At 46.1% G+C, this 11,556-nt stretch overlaps 1 protein-coding gene across 1 annotated transcript in view; it reads left to right on the top strand.

Annotated features, from left to right (window-relative positions):
• The first annotated feature begins 7,785 nt into the window (after positions 1 to 7,785).
• Positions 7,786 to 11,556, top strand: part of wfs1a (Wolfram syndrome 1a (wolframin)) — a 19,221-nt gene continuing 15,450 nt past the window's right edge. Inside the window, exons 1-3 of the mRNA XM_084465917.1 lie at positions 7,786 to 7,890; positions 8,391 to 8,675; positions 9,393 to 9,472. Coding sequence (XP_084322043.1) covers positions 8,402 to 8,675; positions 9,393 to 9,472 — 354 coding nt within the window. The 5' untranslated portion in view covers positions 7,786 to 7,890; positions 8,391 to 8,401. The remainder of the gene's footprint in view (positions 7,891 to 8,390; positions 8,676 to 9,392; positions 9,473 to 11,556) is intronic.

Raw genomic sequence — 11,556 nt, 5'->3', positions numbered from 1 at the left:
ACGGCAGACCACTGCGTCTCAGCCACTGCTCTGTTGGACGCCCGGCGCGCTGACCGAGGGACTCACTCATGTTGACTTTATTCTCGAAATATCGAGATTTATCTCTACATGATATTTCATGCTATTTCAACTTTGTTCTCGAAATTCCGAGATTAAGTCGACATTTAGACATTCATCTCGTCATGGTAAAAAAAAATAATAATCATCATTACATTTACATTTAGGGTGTTTATCAGACGCTTTTATCCAAAGCGACTTAAGAAGTGAAACAATATATCTCTGTCGGTGCAGTAAAGACGTTCATAGAACCGAGTGCAAATCTCCAGGCCGACCCCATTCCCCGTACACAGCAGTGATAGCTAGCTACTGCAGATGCTACACAACTAAGTACACACTACACAACATGCATACACAACACAATTAAGTACATGCTACACAATTAAGTACAGTGAATGAATACAACCTGCATTAAGTGCGTTCATCAAGTGCCAGGACGTACAACAAACAATAGTGCAACAGACAGATAAGGGACTGAATGGCTCTGTAGAGTGTAGGTGAACTCTGGTGGGTTTTGAGTCGTTTGTGGAAGCTGGTGAGCGACTCTGCGGTCCAGAGTCAGCAGGGAGCTCGTTCCACCACCGTGGAATCTATGAACGGATCTATGAACTACAACAGATAATTTGTTATTATGTCTAATTTATGATGACAGTGCACGTTGGGAATAATGGCTCCTACACATTCCCACCACTGGCCACTAGGTGTCTCTGGTGAGCAGCCGGCTGTCAGTTACAGCAGCAGCCGCGGAACACAGAACACAGAACACAGAACACGCCATCCAGCTTACGCACGATAAAGAGAATGGTGCAACATAGCTGCAGTGCCCCCCCCCCCCCCCCAAGGAGAGGAGAGAGGAGGATGAAATAGGGGAAGAATAGGAGAGGAGATGTGAGGGAAGACGAGGAGAGAAGACAGGACAGGAGAGGAATATGAGAAGAGATGAGTGGAAAGGGGAGTGTGATGGAAAGGAGATGAGAGGGGAGCAGAGGAGAGGAGGGGAGTGTTCAGTGTTTTGGGAGCCAAAGCAATAGATGATACTAGTTGGTGTGCTATATATAGAGTCAAGGGCATAAAAATAGTTGAATGTGTGTGTGTGTGTGTGTGTGAGTCTATACTCGCTATGTTAAATGTGTCAAAGTATTGTAAGGTTACTTCTCTGCACATTTCCCTAACCCTAATACTTAATTAATGCATGATTCTTAAACTCCATTAGATACATTTAGAAGACTTATTCTTGGAACTGCTTATTTCAGTTCTTTCTTAATATTTCTCCATCTCTTCTTATCTTGAGATTTTCTCATGAAAATGTTGAATTACCTTTTTTTGCTCAGTGACAAATCTGTCAGAAGGGCGTCAGCTGTGGACTAGGATCCTTATTAACTGCCGGGACCTGCGTTATGCTTTGACATCGTTTGGTAATATTTACACAATTATGTCCCCGGGCCATCCAAGAAAGAAACAGGATACGTCCTTTTGTGAATCTACGTTCCAAAATAGACCAAAGCATCCTATACCCCATATGCAGCATGTCACATATACGGTATAGAATAGCAGAGGTATGAATCAAACCATCGAGTTTCTGCTCTGACGTTACGACCAGGAGGTGGAGGTGCTGGGGGGGGGGGGGCGCTAGGCTCTGCCCCCCAGAGGGGGAGAGGTCACTCTGGCACAAGCCTTGGCCCTAGGCTAGCTGTGGTGGGCTCCCACAGACAACCACAGAGCCCGTGGAGGTAGACGACGGTCGCTTTAAAGAGCATGCACCTTTCCCCCACGCCCGGGCGAAGGCGTGGGCAGCACTCCTCCCCTTAGTGACGTGGGCTGGACGGTTGATCAGGAGGGACGCCGCTGAATGTTCAGCTCCCCAGGAGCTACAGGAAGCTCTGCACACACAGGAGGTCTGTTCATCACAATGGTTACAACTTTGAGAAGCACATCTTCAGGTTGGACTTAGGAGGACAGCCTTCCGGACGCAGTGACGTCCGTGTCGTCAGCAGCTCTTCAGCATCTCTGGTCGACCTGCGCTGCACTTCTACCACCAAGTACGTCCACTGAGGAGCTCAGTGTCTGCGTCGGTCTGACCTCATCCTTGTCCTCCCTATTGTTATCGTCACTAAGTTTACCGTCCTCAACACCATCATCATCATCGCTCCTCCGGCATATAAAGCAACATTACATCATCCTCTTCATCTTGGTCAGCAGTTATAGAGCAGCCCCTGAACAACAGCATCAGCTCTGAGCCCCTCTTGCTCTACTGGAGGCCAGCGGGCCAGGAGGTGATGTAACTGCAGTACATTTCCTGCAGTACAGGCTGCATGGGGCCGCACTGCCTCTCTCTCCCCCGAGAGGCCCGCTGTGATTCATGCTGTTGTCCGTATATCAGCCGCTAACACGACGCAGTAACAAAAGCCAGTTGTGTTATCAGCGTTTGACATCATCCCTCCATAAAGCTAGGGACATGTCTTTCATCCCTCATCATAAATATCCCATATAGCGTTTATAGGATCCTTAAATAGGTCACGCGCAGCAAAGATGACCCAGTGAGATATGGAGAAGGCTTTTGTGAGTCCGTGTTATGTCATGTATTCACAAAGCAGACAGCAGGTGGGGTTTAGGTGACCTCATGGTGGTGTCATGTGTCACAGACTCAATGTAACGAACAAACGGCTGCTCTACTTTTCTATTATTCTATCTATCATTTCTATCATTAGCAAAGGAGTCGCTCTATCAAAACAATAACAGTCACAATACATTGTCTGAGAAGTGACTCATGTTCACAGACACAGAGTTCATTTATTAAAGTTGTATTCACGTTGCGTTTAGTCCCTTTGTGTCACGTTATGTCATTCATTCAAATTAAATGACATGAAAATTAAAGTAACATAATGGCAACTTGCCAACTTTGATGAGTCGACTTTTATGTTGGGTAGTTTACAGTAGTTGCTTGTGCAAGGCATAGACTTTATATTATACAAGTTAAACTTCAGAGTTCACATCGACTCTGGCTCCCCTCACACTGATCTGTCAGCTCTGGATTGATTCTATTAATGAATCGGGCCAGCCGTCTTCTCTGTGGGGGAAACGCTGCATCAATCTTTCCTCCTGCTCATGATCATGTTTTGATTTACAGTGGATATTTGCAGACCGTCCGCTGTCAAGTGTGCTGTTGAAAGAGAGAGCGCAGATCAATGTGTTGGATGCAGCTCTACAGTGAAAAGATATTTCACCCTTTTTAATTTTTTTTATGCCTTTCGATCACATATAGCCAAGCTCCATCCCAAGTGTCTGATTGCAACACTTCTCAATGGCAGAGAAACTTCAGGATTTATTTGCTGGGTTATTATTATAACCTCGCTCCCTTCTGCTCTCTGTCCAACTTCTGCCCTGTCCAACTTCTGCTCTCTGTCCAACTATCGCTAATGGTGCATGCAGCAGCTATAACCTGTCTGGTTATTATAATAACCAAATGGGATTATTGTTTTTTAAACCCACGATTATTGAGAAGTTGAGACGACTCAGTACGATGATTAGACTTCTCACAGCTGAGGCTGCAGCCCTACGCTACCCTGGGCTGTTCATAGAACGCTAGTCACGGCTTCTTTACAATACAAGCCTACCACAGGGCAACGAAACAGGAGCCGACCACACCGCTGTGAAGATACTGTGGTGGGTCAGCGAGCGTAATCATTTGCAAACACCAACTTATTGGAGAGAGAGAGAGAGAGAGAGAGAGAGAGAGAGAGAGAGAGAGAGAGAGAGAGAGAGAGAGAGAGAGAGAGAGAGAGAGAGAGAGAGAGAGAGAGAGAGAGAGAGAGAGAGACTCTAATGTGCGGACCCATTAGAATATCAGGTGACCCAACCCACAGGATGAGCGAATGTCTAAAGACTCTAGAAGCACTAGTTTGGGTGTTATAGGTACACGGGTTGCATCTCGATGGCTCCACCATGGCAGCTCTACCTTTCTCCTTCACAAGCGGCTCCAGCTCCTCCTTGACGCGTGCTGCCAATGGGTTTCATCTGTTTACAGCATTCACAGCAGGACTTCCTGTCTGCAGCTTCCTGCCAGCGCTCAATGCTTCATCCAGGCTCTCTCCAGGAGGGTCAAATGGTCACCTGTCAAAGGTCAGAGGTCAGAGGTTGTTGTGAGAGTGCAGTGACTTGTGGCTTATGGCCAACATTCCACACTAGATTGTGTCTCTTTTAGGTTTACTGTTGGTAATATACCGATTTGACAGTATCCTGATCCAAAAAAGGAATTGTTTTTGTATTTGAACTAAGACTGGCCTCAGAGGGCTGGATGTGTCAGAACAGAGCGTGTGCATATCTTTCTTTAAGTGGGTAGGAGCCACAGTTTGAGTATAAATGGTTTGAAATACCATAGCCGTCCATTTATAAGTGAGTGACATTCTCTGTCAGAGTGTGTTTTATTGTTGACTGCAGCTGCCTTTGTGGGAGACTATTTTCATTCTTAAACCACTCGTGGTTGGTGAGCGGAAAACCGCTCGTTTCTCATCTATTATTGGTTTGGGGAATCCATCATGCCTGTCAATCAAAAATGTGTGAATGCAACACTTCTCAAAGACATTTAGTGAGAGAGAGAGAGAGAGAGAGAGAGAGAGAGAGAGAGAGAGAGAGAGAGAGAGAGAGAGAGAGAGAGAGAGAAAGAGAGAGAGACAGAGAGAGAGACACACACAGAGAGAGAGAGAGAGACAGAGAGAGAGAGAGAGGGAGGGAGAGAGAGAGAGAGGGAGAGAGAGAGAGAGAGAGAGAGACAGAGAGAGAGAGAGAGACACAGAGAGAGAGAGACAGAGAGAGAGAGAGAGACAGAGAGAGAGAGAGAGAGAGAGAGAGAGAGAGAGAGAGAGAGAGGGAGAGAGAGACAGAGAGTAGGGAAAGAGACAGAGAGAGAGAGAGAGAGAGAGAGAGCGAGGACAACGGGTGCTTCAGCTTGAAAACTTCCTGCGTTTTCATAAACGCGCTTTTGTCAACACTGTTGTTCTTTTCTCACCCAAGCACAGATTATGTAATCTTTCAAATGAACACTTCATTTCAGAAGTAGGTTGAGAGTATAGGCTGTTACATATATTATAGACACTGCACTCCACAAATAATAACTTCTATTTCTGCATTCGACACTTACAGCTACAGCTACTCACGCATAGCTGTATACTAAAAAGTTATTTCTACAATGTACAAGATATCAGCTAATGAACTAACGTGGCTATAGAACTAACGTCGCTTCAGTGTCTCACAAAACCAGAGCAGAGCCCCGTTTCTGCCAGACATTGATGCTATGTGGAAACAGAACTCTCTTTGCAAATGAGACCTAAAGAAGCTTAAAGCCTCCACTTGTACTCATCAGTGCACTGTGAGTGTGACCAGGTGCTGCTCCAGTCTCTGGTCTCTGGTTTATTAACGTCACTCCCACAGACGGTGTGGCACAGCCTGCAGCTCAGTGGACACCAAGAACTGAAGCCACAGAGCCGCTCTGATCCACTAACGCCTGCGTACATACCTGATGATCCCAGCCTGCAGCAGTGCAGAGACTGCTCCCCGTTGGCCTTCCATCAACGGTCACTGCAGAGAGACGAGGAGGGAATGAGAAAGGATGAGGGAAGACGGTTGTCTCCACTGAAGACAGTAACCAACACTATTAAAAAAGTCATATTATATGTAAGCTGCAGTAGATACGTTTGAGACGAACAAGAGAAGAGAGCAAGAATTTGAAAGTAAACAGCATCTCGTCTCTGCTGCGTGTCTGCAGCACCGGGGGATGTTGCATTAACAAAGATAATTGTCACACTAAAGATCGAGTCCCTGAACCGATCAGTGAACAGATGCCCTGATTGGTCAGGAATTACCCGGCAGCGGTCTTTAATCACAATCCGCTCATACAGAGGCTGGCAAAGCCCACTGGAGAGAGATGTTCTCACTGCACGTTTCACTCAACAATAGCTGAAGGACGGCTATGCCAACAAGGCCATGCTGTGCAAATAGTTTACTCACAAATAGCTCTTAAATCTTCCCTACAGCACCTTGAAAGGAATCAAATGAATCACACAATATTAAGCGTTGTTACCATGCCTCCACATACTCATGTGAATTCCTGGCAACAGCAAAGGGAAGATATCTGTACATCATATCTGTACGTCATTTTAAAATACAAACCCATACCAATACAGACCACCAGCCTAACGCTCCCTGCTAGGACAACACACTGACAGGTTGATGCGGTGCTTTGTCTGCCCTGACAACAGCCGCTTGATGGTGGTTGTTGTTGTTGTTGATGGTTGTAGTTTTGTGGGTGTGTAAGGAGAAGTGACTCCGCCAAACCCCATGGGACTCGAACCGCCCCTGGTAGTGAAATGAATAACGTCTGACACGGCGTGTGCCGGTATGGGCACCATGCAGTGTCGTTACTGCAGCGCCCCCTAGCGTCAGAGTACGGTCTGGCCGTCGCTGTTTTGGTCAGCGCCACTTTGATCTGTTTCGTGTTATCTTAAAGTGCGTGTGTTTATAGCACTGAACAACGAAAAACACCTCATGTGTAATGTGTAAAACATGTCAATGCAGCACAAAATGCACACGCAGACTTTCCTACCCCTGGTCTAACATAAAGCCCAGTGTGACTCATATTTGAGACGAAATCAAGGGGATACCTTTTCGTTATGATGACTTTCTTTTGCGAAATCATCCTGGACCGCGTGTGTGTACACGCTCCGATCAGGCCTGCCATGACGCGCCTCTGCGGCTTGATCCGAGTAGATGGTCTTAAGGCGCCCACCCCGCATGAGGTCCTCTGGTTCGGCCCGCTGCCGGCGGGTCCTGCCAGGTACACAGTTGTTCTTGTATCTTCCCGGTTCCACCTCATCCTGCAATCCATACAGTAGACGCTCCAAAAAAAATGTAACAGCAGTAATGTCTCGACCCTTGGCTTGTTGTATCAAAGGTGTCGCCGTAAAATGACGCGCTGCTCCGGCTACGGACGGCCACTCGAGCGCATAAATGTAGTCGTTGTGAGAGAACTGCCTTTGATATGAAGCGACGGTCACCTGTTTCAGCCGTCCGGGACGGGACTGGGCTTATCATCACACGACCCGACCGAGCTGAGCGCATCGGATTACATTGCTGGAGTGTGAACATGTCGAAGAATTTAAAAGTTGAGCAGAAGGGAATCGTGAATAAGAAGATATGGGTCTAAGACGTTAGACTTTAAAAAAAAAAAAAAGCATGTAGGCCTACTCTATAGTTAAAAGGAGCTTAAATTGCTAAAAAAATATAAAATAAATTAAACCAGGTTTGCCGAAATTCAGTTAACTGCTATACTTGCACAATTGCTTACATACAGGCATAGGCCTACTTCAATTACAATATGATTACAATCCAATACAATTAGCTGGCATAGATGGCTCTTAGATATTTTTAAAAAAATAAAAAAATTACCTTATTGGATTGCCTACATCAATAAAGATAGCTGAAAATGCACCCAAACATGGCGTTAAATCACATCATAAAGAGGCATATACGTACAAAAAAGCCAAGAAATAAATGAGTCTGTACTTGTTTTCTGGGTGCGGATGCGTTCTCATACTTTCATGGCCTATCCAATGAGCTGATTGGCTGACAGGGCTGTTGCGCGTTGCCTATGAACGGGTGGTCTATTTTAAGAGGGCGGGCCACTGCTATGGCCCACAGACGGCGAGGTGCAGCCCGACAGTGTCTGGTTTCAGTGTACTGAGCAGAGCCAATGGACTCCAGCAAAGAACTCACCCTAAAGTTCTGACTTTAACAAGAATGGGTATTCGCTTTGAAGAAGTCCTCAAAGTTAAAAATCAAGTAAGTTGTGTATGTTTATATTTGTCTGGCTATGTCTTCAAAATGTGAAGACTCAAGAATGAACTAAGTTTACTACTACTGGGTGTCCACAGCTGCGTTGCCAGGAACAATCAGTTCTATTTAGACCTCTATTGCATAAAATCTATGTTCAATTCTGACTAAATAGTGTAACATATTAGCACTCTTGATGATTGTTCTGTGAAAGTATGAAAAACCCATATGAGAAAACATGACCAAGAATGCATGTCAACATTTTAAATGATTTCTCTTTAACTCCCGGGGTAGAAGGAGATTTAATCCTCATCTCTACCTCCTATTAACCATAAGTCCCCTTCTCCTGCACCCCCTTAACCCTCCAGAGAGTCATGTTCTTAACCTCAATCTCTCCAAACATCACAATCTTCATCTTCCTCCTCTCCTCTCTCCACAACCCACTTCAGTACTTTGTCTTCCAGCCCTTTCCTGACTTTTCTCCCGCTCATCCTCTTCTTCCTCTTCAGCCTCTCAAGAAATGGATTCCCCTTCGCCTTTAGACGTTGAAGACATTGAACAAATGTCTGCCGTTATTCCATCTGACGACAAAGCGTCCCCAGAGTCGAAGGCAGCCCCTATGCCCTCGACATCTTCCTCTCCAAATCATGCACTCGTTGCTGACCTCCCTCCTGCAACCACCCTGTCGCCCAAAGGCCCCGCCAAACGCACGTTCGCTGCCATTGCCAAGAAGGTGATCATCCAAGAGAGAATCAGGAAGGCAGAGGAGGAGGAGGCAGCAGATGGAGACGAAGGTCAGTACTTCCTGTGCTCTGAGCTCTGTGATGACACAGATCAGTCCAGATTGATCACCACTTGTGCTCAGGCAACCATAATCGCTTCAATCTCATACATACGAAAAGCAACTAATGGCTACATAGACAAGGTGAGGATACTTCTCATTCTGTCATTGGCACAACTTAAAGGATCCTTTCAAACTAAAATGTGAAACCTTCATCATTGAGGGGCGAGGCTGTGTGGAAGTTAAACTCCTATTAGTTAAGAGATATAAAGAGCCTAGAGGCATATCTGCTTTCTGATTCTGTTGGTTAGTAGTTTAAGGGATGGGCAAGGCAGGGGATTATTGTCACCAGCGGAGACACATTGCTGAGTTGAATGTGATACTTTTAGTACATAAGGTTAAAGGATACTGGTGTGACACTTCTCAGACCCTGTACGCCATGAGCTCATGTAACAACAACACATGTTTCAACCATGTCAGAGAGTTGTCAACTTTTTTCAGAGTTAGGCTGATACTTAACTTAGGACCATAGTTTTATTTCATATTATTGATTATTTTGAGGAGGTATATCATATGGGTTGTAGAATATATGTAGTATGAGTAAAACTACACAGATAAAGGTAGGTATATGGATAAGAAGGAGGTTAAATGAATGGCAGCAGCTTGTGTAGACTAATGTGTTATACAGCTCCTTCTTTAATATCATCACACCCCTCTCTCTTTGCTCCAGACGAAGAGCCAGAGGAGGACTTGACTCTGGAGCAGCTGGAGGAGAAAGCACAAGCTGGAGATGCCAGAGCTCAGACCCAGGTGAGACACTAACACAGGTGAGACACTAACACAGGTGAGACACTAACACAGGTGAGACACTAACACAGGTGAGACACTAACACAGGTGAGACGCTAACACAGGTGAGACGCTAACACAGGTGAGACACTGAGACGCTAACACAGGTGAGACACTAACACAGGTGAGACACTAACAGGTGAGACACTAACACAGGTGAGACACTAACACAGGTGAGACACTAACACAGGTGAGACGCTGAGACACTAACACAGGTGAGACACTAACACAGGTGAGACACTAACACAGGTGAGACACTAACACAGGTGAGACACTAACACAGGTGAGACACTACAGGTGAGACGCTAACACAGGTGAGACGCTGAGACACTAACACAGGTGAGACACTAACACAGGTGAGACACTAACACAGGTGAGACACTAACACAGGTGAGACACTAACACAGGTGAGACGCTACAGGTGAGACACTAACACAGGTGAGACGCTAACACAGGTGAGACGCTAACACAGGTGAGACGCTAACACAGGTGAGACACTACAGGTGAGACGCTACAGGTGAGACACTAACACAGGTGAGACACTAACACAGGTGAGACACTAACACAGGTGAGACACTAACACAGGTGAGACACTAACACAGGTGAGACACTACAGGTGAGACGCTACAGGTGAGACACTAACACAGGTGAGACACTAACACAGGTGAGACACTAACACAGGTGAGACACTAACACAGGTGAGACACTAACACAGGTGAGACACTAACACAGGTGAGACGCTAACACAGGTGAGACACTACAAGTGAGACGCTAACACAGGTGAGACACTAACACAGGTGAGACGCTAACACAGGTGAGACACTAACACAGGTGAGACACTAACACAGGTGAGACACTAACACAGGTGAGACACTAACACAGGTGAGACACTAACACAGGTGAGACACTAACACAGGTGAGACGCTAACACAGGTGAGACGCTAACACAGGTGAGACGCTAACACAGGTGAGACACTAACACAGGTGAGACACTAACACAGGTGAGACACTACAGGTGAGACACTACAGGTGAGACGCTAACACAGGTGAGACACTAACACAGGTGAGACACTACAGGTGAGACACTACAGGTGAGACGCTAACACAGGTGAGACACTACAGGTGAGACGCTGACACACACATAGCAACGCACATAAAGGCCAATAAAGATGGTTACACGCGCGTCCATACGCTCTTCTGCAAACATATCGATTGAAGTATTTATTGTAGGACATTTCTTGACAATAAAGTTGGTTTGATGGAGCAGGATCAGATCATCTTCAGTTAAACAACACACATTCATTCATTACATGCGGTCACATTACAGTACACACAAACATCAAAGGATGCAAAGAGACAGACTCCAAAAGTGGTTCTCAAGGTCTAAACCGGACTGATGCATCTTTAGACCACTGGGCTACATTGGTCACACAAATGCAAACTGACGTAACAGCGATATTTCAAAAGGAGAGGAAACAACTAACCAGAAATAAAGAAAAGATGGTGATGTGGTGGAAGCTACATAGACACAGTATTCACCATAAGACTGTATTGTGTTATTATGGACAAGCGCCAGTGTGCGAAATATGGGGGGGCTCAATCACTGGAGGGTCTCAAGTGATTGACACTTGAGACGCCCTGAAAGACTCCACTACTTCACTTTGGGGGCTCTGGAAAAGGCTGTGTGGAGACGGGCAGAAAGAGAACGAGACTAGGATTTGTGGCTTCTTCTTCAAACAATGTTAAGCATGAATGATAAGCATCAGCGTACACAACAGTCGGTGCACATTCTTCTCCTGCCCGTCTCAACCCCCCCCCTCCCATAACTAATCCAGCCCCCCCGGTGCTGACTAGCGCCGCGCCCCGGATTCACCCGTGGTATTTCTCACACTGCCAGCCGCCCTTTACGTGTTGATCCCGGGGGGGGGATCGGGCGGTGGAGCGCTACTTGTTGCGACAGCGTTTAGCGTTTTTAAACGATGGAGCGAGATTAAACACGCTTTGTGTTTGAGTTGGCTCAGTGAATACGTCTCCTGGTTCCTTTCTG

Source organism: Micromesistius poutassou, assembly GCF_964030765.1.
Source record: "Micromesistius poutassou genome assembly, chromosome: 3".
In the NCBI taxonomy this organism is placed as follows: domain Eukaryota; kingdom Metazoa; phylum Chordata; class Actinopteri; order Gadiformes; family Gadidae; genus Micromesistius; species Micromesistius poutassou.
This window is presented reverse-complemented; position numbering and strand designations above follow the sequence as displayed.